The sequence below is a fragment of the Phocoena phocoena genome, chromosome 1, assembly GCF_963924675.1.
Source record: "Phocoena phocoena chromosome 1, mPhoPho1.1, whole genome shotgun sequence".
NCBI classification, from domain to species: domain Eukaryota; kingdom Metazoa; phylum Chordata; class Mammalia; order Artiodactyla; family Phocoenidae; genus Phocoena; species Phocoena phocoena.
In genome coordinates this window covers 75,049,986-75,073,776 of record NC_089219.1, presented here as the reverse complement: position 1 = coordinate 75,073,776, position 23,791 = coordinate 75,049,986, and the positions used below count along the sequence as shown (strand labels likewise).

The following is a 23,791-nucleotide window of genomic DNA, read 5'->3' as shown; positions in this document are numbered from 1 at the left end:
GAAAGCAGGGACAATACATGGAAGATTTTCAAATTAAAAATCATCATGCCAATTTTCACCAAAGACATAGTAAGGGCTAAAGGATGCCGTTATCCAGATGAATTTCAAAGACACAGCCAGAACCAGTTTTCTTATTATAAAAACAAATTGCTTCCTTTGATCATTTAAAATGGATATAAAACACGAATGTGTTTGAAAATTTTAATTTTCTCTCTCATCAACTTTTTTCTTCTCATTTTCAGCAGGTCTGGTTCAAATTGCTAAATCCTAGACTTGTAATCCCTGGAGGTATACAAAAGCAATGTTTTGTAGCAAAGATGGGAAAACACACTTTGGTGACACATACGGCCGAGTAGTATTAGTCAGACTCTGACACTCTTAGAGATTCTGAAGACTGTGTTTCTAAATGTAATGTTTCTTCTGAGAAAGAAATGAATAGAAAGACAATTTTATGCCTGCACATCTTTGGAAACAAAGGGAAAGTTCTTTGAAATGGAGCAAATATACACTGAATTTGGGTAGGAAGTATTACTTGGGTGAGACAGAGAAATTGGGACAAAGGATATAAATTACTTTTCCATCGACACATTCTTAAATTTCTGCTTGCTCTGTTATACATTATTTTTTTCCTCTTAATGAGTTTAAAAGTTGTAGTTTAAAGAGATATATGACCCCGCAGAGTCATTTGATCTCAAGAAGGAAACTGCTTGATATTGTCCAGTGGAGGGCCATAAAGTGACAAAATATTGAAAATTTGTGACATAATGAAAAATTAAAGGTACAGAACTTATTCTATTTGGAAAAGAAGCAGCAAAAAGTAGCAAAGATTTAGGGTTCACCCTGTGATTTAGGGACCCGGAGAGGGTGAGAAGGATGCTTTTTTTTGCGGTACACGGGCCTCTCATTGTTGTGGCCTCTCCCGTTGTGGGGCACAGGCCCCGGACGCGCAGGCTCAACGGCCATGGCTCATGGGCCCAGCCGCTCCGCGACATGTGGGATCTTCCCAGACCGGGGCATGAACCCGTGTCCCCTGCATCAGCAGGCGGACTCTCAACCACTGTGCCACCAGGGAAGCCCAAGAAGGATGCTTTTTATTGTGTGGTTTAAAATCACCCTCTGCTTGACATACTAAAATGTGTCTCAGAAATAACTGTTGATGAAGAAAATAGTGAGAGAAACTCAGGTTGTATCCAGAATTTGAAAAGGGAAAGGAAGGGGAATGATGGGAAGGAAAGAGAAAGGAAGGGAAGAGATGGAATGGGAAGAAAAATCTTGAGAAGAAACATCAGAGGCTTTCCAGTTGAATGTCAAAATATTCCTAAGCTAGCCCCAAAAGGCAAAATGACTTAGCTCATTCAATCAGAATTAACATACCAGAAAAGGTCCAGGGTTTGATGTATGTGATCATAGTTACACAGATGTTTTGTGACTGGGCTGGTTCGTGGGTTTTCTCCAGAAGGTCCCAGATATCGATGTATCCATCTTCTCGGCCAATGTAAAAGACTCCAGGCCTTGTCAGGGACCAGTGCCCTGAGGTGTACCTTTTTGGTGCACAGGATGACTGAAGGAGGGGTCCAGTCTAAAAATAAATTAAAAAAAAAAAAAACAAATTAAAAGCTTTTGTTGTTATCTGAGAGGTATTCACAATGATTTTTTAAAAGTAAAACTCAGATGGCTATGATTATATAAAAGATCAAACCTTCCAATCGAGCTGTTTATGGTTCTAATAATCCAACTGCTGCTAAATCCCATTGCTCTTTCTATGGAGATTGATGGACACTGGATAAGTAAAGATTATAAGCAAATTTTGCCTATATCTTTATTTTCCTGTCAGGTGCCTGCTCACCATGGAAATAGCTCTGGTGGGCAGGAAAAGGGAATGAAAAGTCAATTCTATCTGTGAGCTGCATCCAATGGCTTATTAATATTATTTGGGAGAGATTCTGGACCACCAAAGCAACATAAGATCATCTTATCTTTTCTCTATTTTGGGGTAATTTGCCTTCTTTGGGAGGTTTTCATAGAGACTGAAGATCAGAATGTGCTCTCTTCCTACCGTCATGCTCCGCCTGGGCTCATTCACCTACTTACATCTGCGGGACTAAACTAAGTCATGGAGCTGCTTTCCACCTTCCCATACATGTAAACAAAACCTTCCTACAGGGAACAAAGAAGGTCACCAATTCACGGACTCCTTAGAGGCAACAGGCCAAACCTGTTCTTGCTCGGCTCCTTCAGTTTTGGTGGATAACCAGGTTCCTGACCCCTGCGTGGTCTTTGGACAATCTTGCCTACATTTCTTTTGTCTTTCTCTTTAACTGCAAAACTAACGTTTGCTTGTTGTAAAAAAAAAAAAAAAAGAGCATACAAAAGTACATTGTTATAAAGTAGAAGTCCTTTTGCGGATGGACACTTAAGGAGTTTTCAACTTTTTTCAATGACAAACTTGTACATATATTCACACACATTACTTTTTTGAGTATTCCTGTAAGTTAGAGTCCCAGAAATAAAAGGAAAAAAATGTTAGGTCAAAGAATACATATATTACAGCTCTGAAATACACACACACACACACACACACACACACATATATATACATACTTTTTTACAGATTTTGATAATTTTCTTAAGTAGCTCATGAGAGGGACATATCCTACTGATTTTCCCATGCCCTTGCTTCACTAGATTTTACCAGTCTTTCTAGCTTTTGGCAGTTTAGCTTCTGTCTGCCTGGACCCAGGCCGTGTCCTAACCAGGACCACTGGATTCTTGGCACTGCCTCACCTTGACCCATGCACGTCTCTGCCTGCCTGGTGACGGACCCCTTAGCTTTCCTAGTCCCACTTTCTGAGCCCAGTGCAAGAGCAGTGACAGACCCATTGCTTCTCCTTCAACTTTGTGCCATAATCAGCATTCCATCTTGTATTTTAAAGCAGAGGGAAAAACATAAATCAAGGGAACTGCCCATGATATACACAGTATTTTGAAGAAAAGACTGTTTGGTTTCAGAGAACAAAAGACTTGTAAATGTTTCCTTCCCTCAGGAAAGAAAAGCAAATGGTCGTGTTTTCCAAAGGCTTGCAGTGGTTCTGCTGACAGGCTGGGGCCCAGGCCATCTGTTCCAATTTCTCTAAAAAATGTCCCAAAGGCATTGCTATGTCAGAACAGTCTGTTTTTCCTATTGTTTTTCTCAATAACAAAGGACCACACACCCACTCCTCCATTTTGCAGGCAACTTACCATAATACCTTCTTTCCAGATGGCCACATTCCAACCGCCAACAGTGAGGATAATGTCCTTGTAAAAAGGTGATCTCTGAACGGTGTGGACACCTCCATCATGGACTGTGTAGAGGCTCAAGGGCTTCTTTGCTGTTGGAGTGGAAAAGGCCATTTCACCTTTTATAACACTGTTTACATTCCTGCAATGAAGAACGGGCAGACTTCCGATGGACAGATAGATCCCGATTAATGAGGTCCAAGAGTGGAGAACCAGAGGTCAGTTGTGGTGAATGGAACTGTCAAGGACAGCTCCTCCTCTTTTTTAAGGAAAGTCCAGGGAAATTCCCATCAAGGCTACTTTTCAGGCTCAAAGGAACACTTCCTGTTCTTATTCATTCACTCATTTATTAGTCTATCAGTTAGTCAATAGTATATATTGTTAGTCAATAAATAATTGTGGATTGTTTGTATGTACCAGGTACTGTAGATGGATGGGTAAACAATGGTTAATAAACAAACATGATCTGTCCTCTTGGACCTTACAGTCCAGTGGAAAGACAGATACTCAACAAACAAATCCCAAGGTATATAATAAAAAAAAAATGTGAAAAGTATTATGAAGTAAAAAGTATCACAAGAAAGAATAACAAGGGACATTCGTAATTTAGGCTGAATGGTCAGAACAGGCTTCTCTGAAGATGAGTCATTTAGGCTTGAGTTCGTCACAGGAAGATTTTGGTGTGAAGTAGCATTCCAGACAGAAGGAAAAATACACACCAAAGTCCTGAGAAGTGTTTAGTGCATTTATTATTTTGAGGAAGGCAATAGGACTGGAGTCTGATAATCCCAGGGTGAGACATAGGAAACAAATGGGGACCAGGAGAGTCCAGACCTTGCAAATCTTCGCTAGGAAAAACATTTAGATTACATTCTAAGTGTAATGTTTTTTAATGAGCCCTTTAGGCCTAGAAGACTATCTGATTGACATATGAAAGGATTCTCTGGTTGCTGTGGCGGGAATGGATCAGAGGCAGGTAAAAGCAAAGAGGGGACACCATGGGAGGTTGTTGCTGTAGTTCTAGTGAGAGAGGATGGTGACTTGGATGAAGGTGCAATGAAGGAGTGGATAATCAAGAAACATTTGCAAGCTAGAGTTGACAGGAGGGGTGAGAGATGAGTGCTGAGAATGGCAGCCAGGTTTCTGGTAAGAGCAACAGGCTCTCTGTACTTTCCATTTATTGCAACTGGGAAGATTAGAGGACAAGCAGATTTGGATATTAAGATGAAGGCTTCCCCGCTGTCTCTGCCCCAGGCACCAGGGTCCTTCTGCTCCCCTGGTCTGCCTACTCAGCCATGGCTTGGTTTTCCTCTCCCCGGTCCTGGCTTTGGAGCTGGCTGCTCCTTATTCCTTGCTGCCCATACCCACAAGCCCCAGGGATGGCCATAAAAATATGTGCCTGTCCAGGCCAAACCACAATGTGTGCCTATTTTATACTAAAACCACGAATGTACTCTGAAACTTATCATATTAACAGCTATGTGAAGGTTGGAACTTTTTTTCTCAGAACAACAATGTAACATTAAGCAGAAAAAAAGCTACCATAATCTTGTAAAAAGCTGATACAGTGTCAAAGAGATACTTGTCCACCCATGTTCATAGCAGCATTATTTGCAATACCGAAAAGACAGAAGCAACCCAAGTGTCCATCAATGGATGAATGGATAAACAAAATGTGGTATATCCATACAATGGAATCTTATCCATCCTTCAAAAGGAAGGGAATTCTGACATACGCTACAACAGGAATGAAAATTGAGTATATCATTTTAAGGGAAATAAGCCACTTACAAAAAGGCAAATACTGGGACTTCCCCGGCAGTCCAGTGGTTAAGACTCTACCTGCCAATGCAGGAGGCACGGGTTTGATCCCTGGTTGGGGAACTAAGATCCCACATGCCGTGTGGTGTGGCCAAAAACAAGAAAAAAGGCAAATACTGTATGACTCCACTTACATGAGGTACTTACAACAGGTACATTCATAGAGATAGAAAGTAGACTGGTGGTGGCCAGGAGCTGAGGGGAAAGAGGAGTGGGGAGCTAGTGTTTAACAGGTACAGAGTCTCAGAGTTCTGGAGATTGGTTGCACAACAATGTGAATGTACTTAACTCCCCTGAACTGTACTTAAAAATGGTTAAGATGTTAAATTTCTTGTTTATGTATATCTTTATATCAATGTGAAAACTATTTGAAAAAAGTGAATACAGTAAAAATAAATAAGTTTAAACATAGCTCTTCTAGGTTAAAAAAGACCAATTTTCTTCTAACCAGAGCTCCATCTTGAAGACAGCACAGAAGCCTTATTTCTAAGGGCCCCTTGAAGTGATCTGGAGGATTTCTGGGAAGGCAGGAGACCCCTGGAAGCTAGCAGCTTTCTTCTTGCTGTTGGTTGTGTCCCTCAGATCCTGGTTTTGTGCTTGGTGAGCCGGGCTTTCCTACACCACCTCACTCTGGCGAGCAGGGCTATCCAGGAGTCTAGAAGCCCTCTGCAAAATGTAATGACCACCAGTGATCGGAATATAGATAGCCATCAAGATTTGTACTTTTAACATGTTAGAGGTTCTCAGCCCATATAACTTTTTCTTCCTTTTGTCCTTTGGAAGTCCTTAGAGCCATTCAGCAGTAAATGGAGCTGTCCTTAAGTTATTAAATGAAATTCCAGAGCCCCCAGCCAGGTTATTATAAGAAACTTACAATAAACAAAACAGTAGTTTACCAGAGTCATTATCTAATGAAGGATTTAGTATACTGATATGGTTAAGAGCACAGACCGTCTGGGTTCAAATCCAGTGTTGCTGTGAGGAGAGTGATGGAGAGTATTGAGTGCCTAACACATGACGTGTGCCAATTTGTGAGTTGAGTACATGAGATGATTATGTTAACCGTCATCATCATCAAATACATCAGCCTGTATTTCTTGGCTTGTCACTTAGATCATCTGTTTGATGTGGACTTCTTCATCACACACAGCTCAGTCAGGGTAATCTGTCTTTCAGAAGTTTCTTCTTAGAAAAGGAAATTCTCCTTTCTGCCTTGTTGTATATTTGAGATAAGAACATGGGGCTCCCAGCAGATCAAGAGAAAATGGCCTCCAGTATTTGCCTCATCTTTACCCAGGAAACCTCCATGGTGTTTATGAAAGACATCAGGCTGGTAGCTTCCAAGGAAAACACTGCCAGTTCACAGAATGTTAAGTAGGGCATGCAATTTACAGTTCAGCATGTCTACACATTGACTTTCCCTGAACTTCAACCATTATCCAATGGAAGTAACAGTGTCATTTGGCTTTCCACGTTACAAAATACTTGACTGGTAATTTTAAAGTATTAAGATGACTTAAAAATAGCCTTTAAGTAGGTGGTTAGAGCTATTTCTCGGTTTTTTGGAATGAATTACATGTCAAGAAATTAACAGCAACTTCTCTTTTTCTTTCCCACTCACATCCCACTGGTCACAAAGTCCTGGCGTGATGACTCGTATGTCTCTCTCTCCCTCTTGTATTTCCTCTGCTGGACATCCTTGTCACCCTGCCTATACATCAGTCCTCTCCATCTCTCATCTAGGCTATTGCAACTGGCCATCCTACTTCCCACCAATTAATTAACCCCTGCTCTCCTGACAGAGTGATTTTCTGATTATACTGGTGGTACTAGGATAAGGTCCACAGGTTAGTAAAGCACTCAAGGCTCTTTGCCATCTGGACTCAAATGTCCTTCCTGGCACCTCTCCTGCTGCTGTTGCCCTCTCTGTTACCATGCTTTGGCCAGAAGATCTCCCTGTTTACTAATTGTGCACTGCTCTTCTGAGCTTCCATGTTTTTGCACTTGTTCGTCTTTCTACCTGGAATGCCTTTCTCCAGCTGGAAACTTGCAAACCACCCACCTGGGCGTGTCCCTCACACCTCTGTTCATCTTCCCAAGAGTCTGGGCCCCAGGAGCAGGGGAACACATGGGCACGACCAGTCCCAGCCCCAAAGGAGGGCCCTAGAGTTAACTTCTCCCATACAGGGCTGAGGTCTGCAAGATCATGGTAAATTTAGCTTATAATTTCATGCTGACTCAGAATTTCCACATAGCTGAGCTACTGGGCTGTTGAATTATTGAAACAGCATGGTTATTTTAAAACTGAATTGTCCAAGGGTCTCCGTAATTTAAGTATCAATACATCAGTGCTCCTCAAATTTCAGTGTGAAAACAAATCTCCTGGAGAATTTTATTAAAATCTGTATTCAGATTCAGCAGGCCTGGGGTAGGATCCAAGATTTTGTTTTTCTAACAAGCTCCCAGGTGACAACTGTGCTGCTTGTCCGAAGCCCTCACTTTGAGTAACAAGTGTAGAGTCAGAACCTCAGGTGCCCTCTCTCGCATTAGCAAGGACAGGGTTACTCGTTAATAACAGAGCAATCATCAAAACTTACTCATAAATCGGCCAGTTTCAGGGTCTCTTTCCATTTTCCAATCTGTGTATATCACGTCACCTTCCTAAAAATATTACAGGTTCCTGATGAGACAACTTAAAAGACAAAAGTCCTCTTATTCATGTGCTAAGACTGACCATGACCCAAACAAACACAAAGTAACAAGTCAATTTAATCAAACAATAATTTGGTGCAGTGTGGGGAGGGAAGGCTCAAAATGATTACTTGATTTTATATTAAACAAAAAAATGAATTTGTTGAGTTTTTATCTACACACATCGATGGGGAGAACACAGGCAATTACGAAGCTATTCTAGGTACACAAGTTCCAACTGCTGGGTTCCCAAAGTCGTTGTTAACAAAAAATTGTCCCAATAGACTGAAAGCTCCAGAAGGGGAGGGATCTAGTCTGCCTTATTCAGTGATTTGTTCTCAGCATGTTACAAAGTCAGTACTTAATAAATATTCATGGAATAAGAGAGAAAGAGGGAATATGTATGGTACTCATCATCTTTGAAAGTTGAGAAGAGGAAACATCGAGTTCTAGCCAAATGACATAACAAGTAATATGTATTCCAGTTCTACTTATGGCCATTTTAAGGAGAAGAGAAAGAAGAGGGAGCTGGTGTAAACAAGAGGCAGAAATTGCCACACAAAGGGGAAAGACAGACAGAACCAGTGAATGAAGAGGTGGGAGAGGTTCAGAGAAAAAATGTAGTCCCAGGCCACCATCTTATAAATGTAAAACCCACATGCAATCTCCTAATCCCAATGTTTTTTTTCATTAAATAATAAGAGGAAAACACAGAGAAGGGTATATATTAAGATGAGTTAAGAGGACTCAGAGGAAGGGATGGATTGGGATACATAGGTGAGAGAGAGGAGATGGGAAAACATTTGATTTATGCAAAGTGAAGGACAATCTCATGGGACCAGGGCCACTCATTCATTCACTCATCTGTGCTTTCATTCATCCATGTCAACTCATTTAACAAACAACGACTGTGTGTGGCACCGGAAATTCAGAGTCTGAAGACAAGCCCTCCCTCCCCTCTTGGTACACAGTCTAAGGGAGCAGACAGCCTGGGATGCGTCTACTGTACACCTCTAGCCCATCGCCTGTGGCACATCACCCTTGGAGTTACCATTTCCTGAGCACTCAGTGCTGCTGGAGTTGTTAGGAGCTTTATGTACATGACCCCAGCCCTTACCAAAGTCCTGTAAGAGAGTTAATATCTCCTGGTTCTCACAGCTGGTATGTGTAACTCAGAAACTGAACCGAGTCACGGGAATAATTTGCACCAGGTTAATAAATATGTGTTGAGTGATGATTACATCACCAGCCACTTGGCTAGAAGCCTTAACATCCCTCTCCATCTGGTTACCTAGTTCCGACAATTTCACTGCCCCCATGCCTGTGTGACATTCTCGGCCCCACTGCTCAGACCCTCTTCACCACTGGATGGGTCCACCTGAGATCACTGTCTACCAGGCCTCTCTGCCTACAGGGCTCCACCACTTCCTCCAGCTTCAGCCCTGAGCCAGCCAACCTAGATCCCAGAGAGGCATCCCTTAAACCCTCTATCCAAAGTACAAGGATCAGTCAGCCACGTCAGGGGTTGGCAGGAGAGCGTCCCACTGGATGGTCAGCCCCGTGAGGGCAGGGAATTTTGGATGTCTGTTCTCTGCTATATTCCCTGGGCCAAGAACAGTGCTTGGTATATATTAAATGTTCAGCAAATATCTGCTGAATAATGAATGATATTCACTCCAAGGAGTGCAAGGACTTGAAAGGCAGGAAAGAGTTTGGTAAGAAGAATGAGAGAAAAAATCAGAGCAGACAGAGAGAGTGAGTAGACTGGTGCAGATGGGGGTGGAGAGAGAGAAAGGGGCCAAATGATGCAGAATCTTACATCATTTGGTATAAGGAGTTTGGATTTTTCATGTGTCACTAAGTAGTCACTAAAGAGGAGTTTAAGCAGAGGGTGTCATGCTTTAATTTCTGCTTTAAGATTTTGTGGTTATTTCTCTTTCTAAAGCTATCATTCTTGGCTTGCAAAACTTTGGTGTGCACAGAGACAAATATTATATGAATCCACTTACATGAGGTACCTAGAACAGTAAAATTCATTGAGACAGAAAGTAGAATGGTGGTGCCAGGAGTGGGAGGCAGTAGGGAATGGGGAGTTACTGCTTTAATTGCTACAGAAGTTTAATTTGGGAAAATGAAATAGTTCTCAAGATGGATGGTGGTGATAGCTACTCAACGATATGAATGTACTTAATACCATTGAACTGTACACTTAAAAATGGTTAAGGGGGACCTTCAAGATGGCGGAGGAGTAAAACGTGGAGATCACCTTCCTCCCCACAAATACATCAAAAATACTTCTACATGGGGAACAACTCCTACAGAACACCTACTGAATGCTGGCAGAAGACCTCAGACTACCCAAAATGGTCTTGGTGCTCCAGCCGGGTGTCAAGCCTGAGCCTCTGAGGTGGGAGAGCTGAGTTTAGGACACTGGACCACCAGAGACCTCCTGGCCCCACATAATATCAAATGGTGAAAGCTCCCCCAGAGATCTCCATCTCAACGTGAAGACCCAGCTCCACTCAATGACCAGCAAGCTCCAGTGCTGGAAATCCTATGCCAAACAACTAGCAAGACAGGAACAGAACCCCACCCATTAGCAGAGAGGCTGCCTAAAATCATACTAAGTTCACAGATACCCCAAAACACACCACCAGACGTGGTACTGCCCACCAGAAAGACAGGATCCAGCCTCACCCACGAGAACACAGGCATCACTCCCCTCCACCAGGAAGCTTACACAACCCACTGAAGCAACCTTACCCACTGGGGTCAGAAACCAAAAACAATGGGAAATATGTACCTGCAGCCTGTGAAAAGGAGACACCAAACACAGTCAGCTAAGTAAAATGAGAAGGCAGAAAAATACACAGCAGATGAAGGGGCAAGGTAAAAACCCACCAGACAAAACAAATGAAGAGGAAATAGGCAGCATACCTGAAAAAGAATTCAGAAATGATAGTAAAGATGATCCAGAATCTTGGAAATAGAATGGAGAAAATACAAGAATTGTTTAACAAGGACCTAGAAGAACTAAAGAGCAAACAAACAACCATAAACAACACAATAAAAGAAACTAAAAATTCTCTAGAAGGAATCAATAGCAGAATAACTGAGGGAGAACACAAAAGACCCTGAATAGCCAAAGCAATCTTGAGAAAGAAAAACGGATCTGGAGGAATCAGGCTCCTTGACTTCAGACTATACTACAGAGCTACAGTAATCAGGACAGTATGGTACTCGCACAAAAAGAGATATATAGGTCAATGGAACAGGATAGAAAACCCAGAGATAAAACCACGTACATATGGTCACGTTATCTTTGATAAAGGAGGCAGGAATATACAATGGAGAAAAGCCAGCGTCTTCAATAAGTGGGGCTGGGAAAACTGGACAGCTATATGTAAAAGAATGAAATTAGAACACTCCCTAACACCATACACAAAAATAAACTCAAAATGGATTAAAGACCTAAATGTAAGGCCAGACACTATAAAACCCTTAGAGGAAAACATAGGCAGAGCACTCTATGACATAAATCACAGCAAGATCCTTTTAGACCCACCTCCTAGGGAAATGGAAATAAAAACAAAAATAAACAAATTGGACCTAATGAAACTTAAAAACTTTTGCAGAGCAAAGGAAACCATAAACAAGACAAAAAGACAACTCTCCAAATGGGAGAAAATATTTGCAAACGAAGCAACTGACAAAGGACTAATCTCTAAAATATACAAGGAGCTCATGCAGCTCAATATCGAATAAACAAACAACCCAATCCAAAAATGGGCAGAAGACCTAAATAGACATTTCTACAAAGATATACAGATTGCCAACAAACAGGTGAAAGGATGCTCAACATCACTGATCATTAGAGAAATGCAAATCAAAACTGCAATGAGGTATCACCTCACACCAGTCAGAATGGCCATCATCAAAAAATCTAGAAACAATAAACGCTGGAGAGGGTGTGGAGGAAAGGGAACCCTCTTGCACTGTTGGTGGGAATGTAAATTAATACAGCCACTATGGAGAACAGTATGGAGGTTCCTTAAAAAACTAAAAATAGAACTACCATACAACTCAGCAATCCCACTACTGGGCATATACCCTGAGAAAACCGTAATTCAAAAAGAGACACATACCACAATATTCACTGAAGCTCTATTTGCAATAGCCAGGACATGGAAGCAACTAAGTGTCCATCAACAGATGAATGGATAAAGAAGATGTGGCACATATATACAATGGAATATTACTCAGCCATAAAAAGAAATGAAATTGAGTTATTTTTAGTGAGGTGGATGGACCTAGAGACTGTCATACACAGTGAAGTAAGTAAGAGACAAACAAATACCGTACGGTAACACATATATATGCAATCTCAAAAGAAATAAAAAGGTTCTGAAGAACCTAGGGGTAGGACAGGAATAAAGGTGCAGACGTAGAGAAAGGAGTTGTGGACACGGGGAGGGGGAAGGGTAAGCTGTGACAAAGTGAGAGAGTGGCATGGACAAACATACACTACCAAATGTAAACTAGATAGCTAGTGGGAAGCAGCCGCATAGCACAGGGAGAATAGCTTGGTGCTTTGTGTCCACCTAAAAAGGTGGGATAGGGAGGGTAGGAGGGAGATGCAAGAGGGAGGGGATATATGTATATGTATAGCTGATTCACTTTGTTATACAGCAGCAACTAACACAACCATGTAAAGCAATTATACTCCAATAAAGATGTTAAAACAAATAAGAAGGAAAACTTATGGATTATGCAGCCAAAAAGAAGGTTAAGATGGTAGATTTCATGTTTATGCATATTTTGTCATTATTGTTATTATGTTCAGTTGTTATTTATCTTTTGAATTGAGTGAGTTTTTCACTCTCTTTCCTACTAGATTGTTCTGGCCTAACAAAGCAATATATTTTCTTAGTAAATCTCTAACACTTCACATGGTTTCTTCCATACGGTATAGGTGTTTGATAAATATTTGCAGGCTGATCAAAAAATTATTAGTAAAAAGAATCATACCTAATTTTATAGACTTTTCCACTTTTGTTCAGGAACATCTCAAATATGAAGCTATGAGGCACTGAGGTTAAAACTTTTAAATGCAAGCAAGCGTATAAAAATATGAAAGCAGTATAAGTATTGTAAGCCAAAGGATAGAAGACTACAAAAAATATTGTGAGTTCTCAAAAGACAAACATACTGTAGAGGTCATAATCACTTATTTCAATGTAACTTAGAAGCAGATAATTCCAACTCACCTCTGTTCCCACAAAGAACTTGGTGCAGAAGTCATCTATTGGCTTGAGATGATTGCCCAACCCACCTTCCAGATTCTGGTATGGGTTCATTTCTCCTGCTTTCATTGCTTTGCTTTGGGCTAACATTTTGTCTTTTGGAGGTGTATGGATAGAAGAAACACATATTTACACTGAAAGATATTCTAAAATATAGTTAGTCTGTATTCTCTGTCCTTTGTGACACATATCCGCCCCATTTCCTCCCCAGTGTGGTGGGCATAAGTCCAAGCATTTTTAGATTTCTAATTTAGCAGTAGAATGCCTTTTTCAAACCAAAGTTTGTGTGGACTCCCCTGCCTGTAAAACTGATCAAAGCTGCACTGCTCTGGTTGAAGTGTTTCATGGGTGGGAAAGGGAAGATTCCTCTGCCCACTTTTCAGGGGCTCTAAAAGTTTCCATAACACAGTTTGAAAACCAATTCTACATCATTTACATCATTTCAGAATTATTTACAGTATATTGGACACAAAATACATCCTCTGGGTTAAATAACACCCTTGATTTTCTTAATAAGTCATTGGTATTTCTCTTGACTTGTTAACACCCTTGATATTCTCTAATGAGAAACTCATGTCATTTTTATTCAGTTGGCATCATATAGCAATTTTTCAAATAATTTAAGGTTAGTCTCTCAAGTACCCCCAATTTTTTAACTTCTAAAAAATAAATCCATCTAAATGTGTTACTTGTTTGTTATCAACACAGCGTATGGAACACAATTTAATGTTTGCTGATTAGTTCAGGTTTATTATTTATGAACATCAATGATGGTGCTATATTACAGCTATCCATGCAAACAGTAAGAGCACAGTTAATCTGGGGTCTGAAACTCAAATGTTATCTGGAACTTCTTTCTTTTTAAAAGTATCTGGTGTCAGTCAGATACTTTTGTTATCTAAAATGAATAAATGTTATTTGTTGAGATCTGAAATTAATAAATGTTATTTGAAGCTTTGGAAAAGAGAAAAGCATGAATAAAATAACAAAAATCCTTCATTATCATATTTCCCAGAGGTAACCACTATTAAAATATTGGTATTTTTTTCCCTCTATTACTTTTTGGTGAATATATATAGACTATTTTTTAAGTGAGTATTCTAGCTTTTTATCCTGATTTTCTATTCTCTTAAAGATATGTCTGGGGCATTTTCCCAAATCATTTATTTGTTTTTAAATGTGATATTAAATTTCTGGGAAAGATCATAAAGAAATATAAGCTCACAATACTTTACTCATCACACCTCCTTAATGCATTCTCTGGGTTGTATCAATCATGGGAAAATCAACTAACAAACATATACATGAAAACTAAGACAGGAGAAGAAAACTTCAGCTATACTAAAAATATACATTGCATTTCAAAAAACTTTTGAAAGTAATTCCAGACAAAAGTAAAAGATAATCATCATGATTTAGTAGGTACAGTCAACCAACACTTCCTTTGGGATCTACACGTTTTGAGCAGTCCCTTTCATATTGGGTAAGACATTAAAAACAAGTACCAAAGTAAGCCAAACATGGAAGCTTTAAATAGCTGTATTATGAAGTATCATCAACATTTTAAGAAATAACTAGGCATATTCAATCACATTGTTCTTACTAAAAGATATTATTCATAATACATTTAGCAAGAGCAAAAAGGCATTTCGTACCCATTTAATACATAAAATTAAAATCATTAAAATATTTATTTCAAATTCTTCACTCTCATTTTTGTCTGTTTTTCTCTTTTTAAAATCATGTGCATATCTATTTACAATAGCCCGGAGATGGAAACAACCTAAGTGCCCATCATCAGATGAATGGATAAAGAAGATGTGGCACATATATACAATGGAATATTACTCAGCCTTAAAAAGAAACGAAATTGAGCTATTTGTAATGAGATGGATAGACCTAGAGTCTGTCATACAGAGTGAAGTAAGTCAGAAAGAAAAAGACAAATACCGTATGCTAACACATATATATATGGAATTTAAGAAAAAAAAAAAAGTCATGAAGAACCTAGGGTTAAGACAGGAATAAAGACGCAGACCTACTGGAGAACGGACTTGAGGATATGGGGAGGGGGAAGGGTGAGCTTTGACAGGGCGAGAGAGAGTCATGGACATATACACACTAACAAACGTAGTAAGGTAGATAGCTAGTGGGAAGCAGCCGCATGGCACAGGGATATTAGCTCGGTGCTTTGTGACAGCCTGGAGGGGTGGGATAGGGAGAGTGGGAGGGAGGCAGATGCAAGAGGGAAGAGATATGGGAACATATGTATATGTATAAATGATTCACTTTGTTATAAAGCAGAAACTAACACACCATTGTAAAGCAATTATACCCCAATAAAGATGTTAAAAAAAATCATGTGCATAAATATGTTAGTAGAGTAGAACGTGTATAATTTGTAAATAAATACATGTTCACTGGGGATATGTGCTCAAAAACGTTTCCTGAGGGGGTGCAAGATAGAAAGATTTGGAACTCTCTGGCCTAACAAGGGGAGCCAAGAGCCTGATCCAGGGGTCACTACTGATAATGAAAAGGAAAAGGCAAATGTTCAATGCATTGTAAACAAAGACTTAATTACCCTGTGTGAGAGACCGGGCATGGCGGCCTTGGGAGAGAGGCAGGGATGACTCACGTTATGGGTTCTGTTCCAGACACACTGACGTTGTAGGATTAGGTTGGGTTCAATCCCAAGAGATGGTGAGAGGTGAGACTTAAGGATTCTCATCAGAGGTGAGAGAATACACTGTGTTACCAAAAGGAGAGTGCGTAAAAAGGAAAGCACACAGCTGAAGTTAGAGTTTGAGGTATATTCATGATGAGAGGGCAGTAAGGTGAAACGGAGGCAGGAAAGAGGAAAGAAACTGAAGGAGGATCAGGAAAATCACAAAAACCAAGGTGTGAGCTCCAAGAAAAGGGGCTTAGTTGATAGAGTTTAATGTGATGGTCAAAGAGGATGAAGCCAGAGAGAAATGTTATCATCAACTGCATTTACTCAGACTTGACCGGAATAACTTGGATATTTATTCAATTCAATGTCATCCTCATGGGTCATGGATTTTCCATCACCAGGAATAGTAATAATAATAGCAGCTAACATTTACTGAGTGCTTACTACATGCCAGACACTAAACTGTGTGGGCTAAACCATTTCATTCAGTTCTCACAATAACTCCTGAGGTGGTAAAGCATTAATCCTCCTCCCTGGGTGAGTAAACTGAGCCTCAGAGAGATGCAGTTGCTTGCCCAAGGGCTCACGTATGTTAGCTAACATTTATTGTGAGTTGATGATGGGCTGTTCTTAGAGCTTTACATGTATTAACTAATTTTATCTTCACAACACTCTAAGAGGTAGTTACCTTTATTATTTACTCCCCTTGTCTTCATCTCTCCCTTTTCAAACAGGTGGGGGAAAAAAAAGTAAGGCACAGAGAGATAAAGCCATTCGATCTGTTCAAATAATAATTTGTGGCTTTGTGATTTAAACCCAGACTCCAGAATCCACATCCTAAAGTATTCTGACACATTGCTTAGAAGAATATAATGGAGGCTTTGAAGATAATTCCCAAAGAGGCATTCCAGAACCATTTAGAGCAAAGGTTTGTATGGAAACACAAAAGACCCCGAATAGCCAAAGCAATCTTGAGAAAGAAAAATGGAGCTGGAGGAATCAGGCTCCTGGACAACAAAGTAATCAAGACAGTATGGTACTGGCACAAAAACAGAAATATAGATCAGTGTTACAGGATAGAAAGCCCAGTGATAAAACCATGCACATATGGTCACCTTATTTTTGATAAAGGAAGCAAGAATATATAATGGAAAAAAGACAGCCTCTTCAATAAGTGGTGCTGGGAAAACTGGACAGCTACATGTAAAAGAATGAAATTAGAACACTCCCTAACACCATACACAAAAATAAACTCAAAATGGATTAAAGACCTAAATGTAAAGCCAGACACTATAAAACTCTTAGAGGAAAACATAGGCAGAACACTCTATGACATAAATCACTGCAAGATGCTTTTTGGCCCACCTCCTAGAGAAATGGAAATAAAAACAAAAATAAACAAATGGGACCTAATGAAACTTAAAAGTTTTTGCACAGCAAAGGAAAACATAAACTAGACAAAAAGACAACCCTCAGAATGGGAGAAAATATTTGCAAATGAAGCAGCTGACAAAGGACTAATCTCCAAAATATACAAGCAGCTCATGCAGCTCAATATTGAAAAAACAAACAACCCAATCCAAAAATGGGCAGAAGACCTAAATAGACACTTCTACAAAGATATACAGATTGCCAACAAACAGGTGAAAGGATGCTCAACATCACTGATCATTAGAGAAATGCAAATCAAAACTGCAATGAGGTATCACCTCACACCGGTCAGAATGGCCATCATCAAAAAATCTAGAAACAATAAACGCTGGAGAAGGTGTGGAGGAAAGGGAACCCTCTTGCACTGTTGGTGGGAATGTAAATTAATACAGCCACTATGGAGAACAGTATGGAGGTTCCTTAAAAAACTACAAATAGAACTACCATACGACCCAGCAATCCCACTACTGGGCATATACCCTGAGAAAACCATAATTCAAAAAGAGACATGTACCACAATGTTCATTGAAGCTCTATTTGCAATAGCCAGGACATGGAAGCAACCTAAGTGTCCATCGACAGATGAATGGATAAAGAAGATGTGACACATATATACAATGGAATATTACTCAGCCATAAAAAGAAACGAAACTGAGTTATTTGTAGTGAGGTGGATGTACCTAGAGTCTGTCATACAGAGTGAAGTAAGTCAGAAAGAGAAAAGCAAATACCATGTGGTAACACATATATATGGAATTAAAAAAATAAAAAGGCACTTCCCTGGTGGTGCAGTGGTTGGGAGTCCGCCTGCCAAGGCAGGGGACATGGGTTCGTGCCCTGGTCCGGGAAGATCCCACATGCCGCGGAGCGGCTGGGCCCATGAGCCATGGCCGCTGAGCCTGTGCCTCCGGAGCGTGTGCTCCGCAACGGGAGAGACCACAACAGTGAGAGGCCCGTGTACCGCAAACAACGACAGAAAACATGTGGAATGTTTTAATATTGCTTTGAAAATGTCTATAAAAATTCAGTGATTCCACTTTTTTTAGCATGAGGTCTTGGGTTGTATCTATGAAACACACAGCTTCAAAGTGAATTTTGCCCAAGCTGGGTATTAGTTGTATAATATGTTTTTCTTCGACGTCCTATTATTTAACTGAACATTGAACAATTTATAAATGTAAATCCTTTTGATAAGGCAAATGTTTGAAAAATACTTCAGCTGCTAGTGATTCTCGTACATTTTCATTATGCATTGCTCTCCAGGTGGGATATTAATCCACAACTTTATTCAAACAGTTTTGACAGCTCACATGCATACCCTTCAATTACTTCAACAAAGGTGTATAGGTTGAGATATATTTAAGTCAAGGGGCTTCCCTGGTGGCGCAGTGGCTAAGAATCCACCTGCCAACGCAGGGGACAAGGGTTTGAGCCCTGGTCCGGGAAGATTCCCACATGCCGCGGAGCAGCTAAGCCCGTGTGCCACAACTACTGAGCCTGCGCTTTAGAGCCTGCGAGCCGCAACTACTGAAGCCTGTGCTCTTAGAGCCTGTGGTCCACAACAAGAGAAGCCATGGCAATGAGAAGCCCGCGCACTGCAATGAAGAGTAGCCCCTGCTCGTTGCAACTAGAGAAAGCCCGCGTGCAGCAATGAAGACCCAACGCAGCCAAAAAACAAAAAAAAAATCAATTGTTCTTTCTTTCCTCAGTTTTCTCATGGTGTTGTATAAATATTAATTTTCCTGTTCTATTCTGATTGAGAATGGTAATTTGTTTCTGAGCACTTCATAACTTAGTTTGCTAGACTTGAGATGCATTCCATTCTGTAGAGTTATTCTTGACCACATACATATTCATTAAGTGAGCTTTGTTAAATTTTTTAGTGTAATAAATTTTCAAAAATATATGAATGTACTCAATAACTGTGAAATTGAATTGAATTGAGTTCTGTCAAGTCTTTTGTTGTGTATAGGCAGTTTTAGTGTGTTGGCTATAGCGATTACAGCCTTTGTAAAGTTCCATATTGGAGGGTTTGCTTTTCTGTATTTTTTTTTTTTTTAATTAGACTATCCTAGCAAGTATTCACCTTAGACGTAAGGAACTACTAACACCTGAACTTCATTAGATGCCTTTTTAATAAGAAAAAGCAGTTACCTTGTGCTTTGTAAAGAAGACTGTCTCCACTCAGGCTTAACTTGGTTGGGCAGTGGTCTAAAGTTGTTTCACCTTTAGACAGTCTTATCTTTTGAGAGAACATACAAGAAAGATTATTTCCATATATCCTTAAATTATCCATGGCTGGTTTATTCTTGCTTTTCCCTTCTGCCCCCAGATCTCTACGTCCCTACTTTCCTCTCCTTCTCCCTTCTCCCTTCTCCCTCAGATTCTGATTGCTTTTCCCCAATGGCAGGCACCTAAACCACAGTTTCTAAAACCAGGCTACTGAGGGGAGCTTGTCTGGGGGCTCATTTCCAAATCCCAAAGTCTCATGTGTTGTTAAACTTCTGAAAATGTTTTGTCTTCTATTCCATAAAATCTCATTGTTGGTTTTAATATAAAATAATGGCCTATTCCCCTGTTCCCTAAATCTTTTAGTTAAACAAAGCTCCAAACAGTTGTGCAGGGACCTTGCATTCCCCTGGAGCTGTCAAGTCCCTTCAGGGACACACATGCCCCTGAGTTCCAGGATGGCCCTGAGTCTGCTCCAGAATGGGAAACTGTCACACTTTACATTTTCCCCTCATGTCTCCCTCCTCACTTTTCTCCAACAGGATGTTTGTCCACATGCTATACAATTATTCTCAGGTGAATTTTTGTTTGCTTGTTTCTTTTAAAAGTATCTACATCTCAGTAAATCCTACCCTAGAAAATTTCTAATCCTATTTAATTTCTAATCCTAGTTACTTCAGGAATATTCTCACCCCTCTGTGCTCTCTCTTCCACTGGGAGCAAATACATGATAATGTAATTCTAGTGATACTTGTAAATCAGAGGAAAAGAAAAATATTAAGTTTGGAATTAGAATTAAATATTCCAAAGAAAAAGAGCCATCAATGTCAGAAGTTCATTCATACTTTTCACATACTTCCCATCCACAGCCTTATCTTTCTTAAATTAAAACTACTTTTCTTCAAGCTCTGCCACTGAAGATAACTACAAATAATTTCTCTTTCAATTATTTGGTCATAGGTATTACAATACAATTCTACTATTGATATGCAAAATACGTAGAATTTTGGCTACAGGAGGGGTAAAATTAGCTTTCCCAGGCTAACCTAAGAGCCTACCAATTTTTAAGCAACTGCTATACAAATGAATAATTATTACACAAACCACTGGTAAGTTGTGGCTTGCTTATACATGAACAAATATCAATCTTGAGTTCACAATAACTGTGATTTCTGCCTTGACCTAGGCAGACCTTATAATAACTCTCACTGAAGAACTGATTGGTTGAATGAATATAAGTATTGTAATGTCCTGTGTTAATGTGAGCTGCTCTACTTTTATAGTGTGTGTATATGTATGTATGTCTATGCATATAAACCATATAGTGTATATAAGCAAATAAAATGGACGAAATCCCATGTTACTTACCTTAGAAAGAGGTTTCCAGGAGAGATTTAGATGCAAAAAAGTGGATGGTACATCAAAAGGAACTTCAATACTTTCTTCTTTCTTTTTCTCTGTTGGTGGTTGAGGGGTTAAGGCTTTCTGAGGTCTGATATCCCAAAAACATATTGTGCTTTAAAAAAAGTTTACAGTTTAATTTTTAACTAAGTACAAAGAAGAGATGTAACCTCAGGACTACCATTCTTGCTGCTACACATTACCGATGTGATCATGGCTATATTTGATATCTCTGAATTTAAGATTTTTATGAAATAGGACTGTTTTGCATTGAATATTTTGGGGAATTATACCATTTATAGGGTTATTTAATGACTTTGCTAGTATTGAGACTAATATTATACATGAGAGCTGAGTTTGGAGATCGACACAATCTTTTTTTAAAACAACAGTTTTATTGAAATATAACCCATATATCACAAAATTCACCCATTTAAAGTTCTCAATTCAGTGGTTTTTAATATATTCATTGAGTTGTGCAAGACATTACCACAATCGATTTTAGAAGATTTTCATCACCTTCCAGAAAAAAACGTGTACATATTACCAGTAAGTCCCCATTTCCCTTAATCCCTCCGACTAGCCCTGGGCAACCACTAACCTACTTCCTGTCTCTACAGATTTGTCTATTCTGGACATTTCATATAAATGGAATCATATAGTATGTGGTCTTTTGTGACTGGCGTCTTTCTTTTAGCATGTTTTCAAAGGTCAGTTATGATGTAGTATATATCAGTACATCATTCCTTTTTATTGTCAAATAATATTCCATTCTATGGACTATACTACACTTTATTTACCCATTCCTCATTTGATGGACTGATGAATGAATAAATTTGGGTTATTTCCCCTTTTTGCTATTATGATTAATGCTGTTATGAACATTTGTTGGTAAGTTTTTGTGGATGTAGGTTTTCACTTCTCTTGGATATATATTTAGGAGTGGAATTGCTGGGTTATATGGTAACACCTATATTTAATCTTTTGAGGAACTGCTAGATTGTTTTCCAAAGCAACTGGATCATTTTTGAGGATTCCAATTTCTCTACACCCTCACCAAATGTATTACTTTTTTTTGTCTTGAGGATTCCAATTTCTCTACATTCTCACCAACATTTACTATTTTTTGTCTTTTTTAAACTTTAGCTATCCTAGTGGGTGTGAAGTTGTACCTCATCAAAAGTGATTCTGATTTGCATTTCCTTGTGCTTTTGGGGTAATATCTAGGAAATCAGTACCTAATCCAAGGTCATAAACATTTACATTTATGTTTGCCTATGTTTTCTTCTAATAGTTTTACAGTTTTAGCTCTTATATTTAGGTCTTTATTTCATTTTCAATTAATTTTTGTATAGAGTGCGAGGTAATTATTTTGCAGGTGAATACCCATTTGTCCTAGCACCATTCATTGAAAAGACTATTCTTTCTCCATTAAATTGTCTTGGTACCCTTGTTGAAAATCAGTTGACCACAGATATATGGGTTTATTTCTGGACTTTCAATTCTATTCCATTGATCTATATGTCTATCCTTCAGCCATTCTCAGTACATGTGTCTCTACAATGGTAACTGTGCAGAAAGTTTAGAGATTAAGAAGTGTGAGTCTTCCAACTTTGTTCTTTTCTGTCAAGACTGTTTTGGCTATTTTGTGTCATTGTGGTTTTGATTTGACAGCTAATGATTTTGAGCATCTTTTCTTGTGTGTATTGGACATTTGTCTATCTTTTTTGAAGAAATGTCTATTGATAATCTTTGCTCATTTTTAAATTAGATTATTTGTCTTTTTATTGTTGAGTTGTAAGAGTTCTTTATATAGTCTTAATAGAAATCTCTTATCAGACACATGATTTGCAAATATTTTCTCCCATTGTATGGGTTGTCTTTTAAATTTCTTGATAGTGCTTCAAAAGCACTATCAACTTGAATTTTGATGAAGTTCAATTTATCTTTTTTTATTTTATTGCTTGTTTTAGTGTTTTATATATATATATAACACATACACAGAGTTGGATTTAATGTGCTTTGTACATAGTAGGCATACAGTAAGTGTCGTTTCTCCCTTATTTCTCCTTCCTCACAGGTTGATTATGAAAATCAAATGAGGGCTTCCCTGGCGGTGCAGTGGTTGAGAGTCCGCCTGCCGATGCAGGGGACACGGGTTCGCGCCCCGGTCCGGGAGGATCCCACATGCCGTGAAGCGGCTGGGTCCGTGAGCCGTGGCCGCTGAGCCTGCGCGTCGGGAGCCTGTGCTCCACAACGGGAGAGGCCACAACAGTGAGGGGCCGCGGCATGTGGGATCTTCCCGGACCGGGGCACGAATCCGTGTACCCTGCATCGGCAGGCGGACTCTCAACCACTGCGCCACCACGGAAGCCCTAGAGTGTTATTTTTAACACAATAAACTTGGTAAAAATTTATAATGATACTTGTTCAGTACTTCAGTATATAATGTCTTTGTAGTAATTATGTGAAAACATAATAAGAACAGCAAAGAATATGCCACATTAGCTCCATAATTTCTGTCACTTAGGTTATGAGTAAACAGATTAATAAATTTAAGATATTATTAAAGAATTTAGATGTGTAAGTTAAAGTATTTAGATAAACAGATGGTAACTTGAGACTAACAAAACTTTTATTCATTTATGTGAATTAGTTAATATTATTTATTCATTTAATAATGGATAAATAATTAAAATTAATAAAAATATTAATCATATTAATGGTCAAAACATAAATCATTGGTAGAATACCACAGATGACATAACAAAATGTTTTAAAATATAATTATAGTTGGTTTAAACCTGTTTTTCCAAATTACATAGCTCTTCTTGAATCTCATTTACAGCATTAATTTTCATTATTTGTAAAATGGTTTTGCTAAATACAGATAGCTTCAATTGAACTTTCTGCATCAATCAATCACACATCTTTAATTAGCAGAACCCTATTTTATCTTATT

The 23,791-nt window shown here is 39.1% G+C and overlaps 1 protein-coding gene across 1 annotated transcript in view; it reads right to left on the bottom strand.

The window, feature by feature from the left end:
* Window positions 1-23,791, bottom strand: part of DNAI3 (dynein axonemal intermediate chain 3) — a 72,973-nt gene that overhangs the window by 5,610 nt on the left and 43,572 nt on the right. Inside the window, exons 14-19 of the mRNA XM_065887658.1 lie at window positions 20,797-20,944; window positions 19,354-19,441; window positions 13,059-13,189; window positions 7,698-7,761; window positions 3,241-3,371; window positions 1,375-1,579 (exon numbers count right to left, since the gene is read on the bottom strand). Coding sequence (XP_065743730.1) covers window positions 1,375-1,579; window positions 3,241-3,371; window positions 7,698-7,761; window positions 13,059-13,189; window positions 19,354-19,441; window positions 20,797-20,944 — 767 coding nt within the window. The remainder of the gene's footprint in view (window positions 1-1,374; window positions 1,580-3,240; window positions 3,372-7,697; window positions 7,762-13,058; window positions 13,190-19,353; window positions 19,442-20,796; window positions 20,945-23,791) is intronic.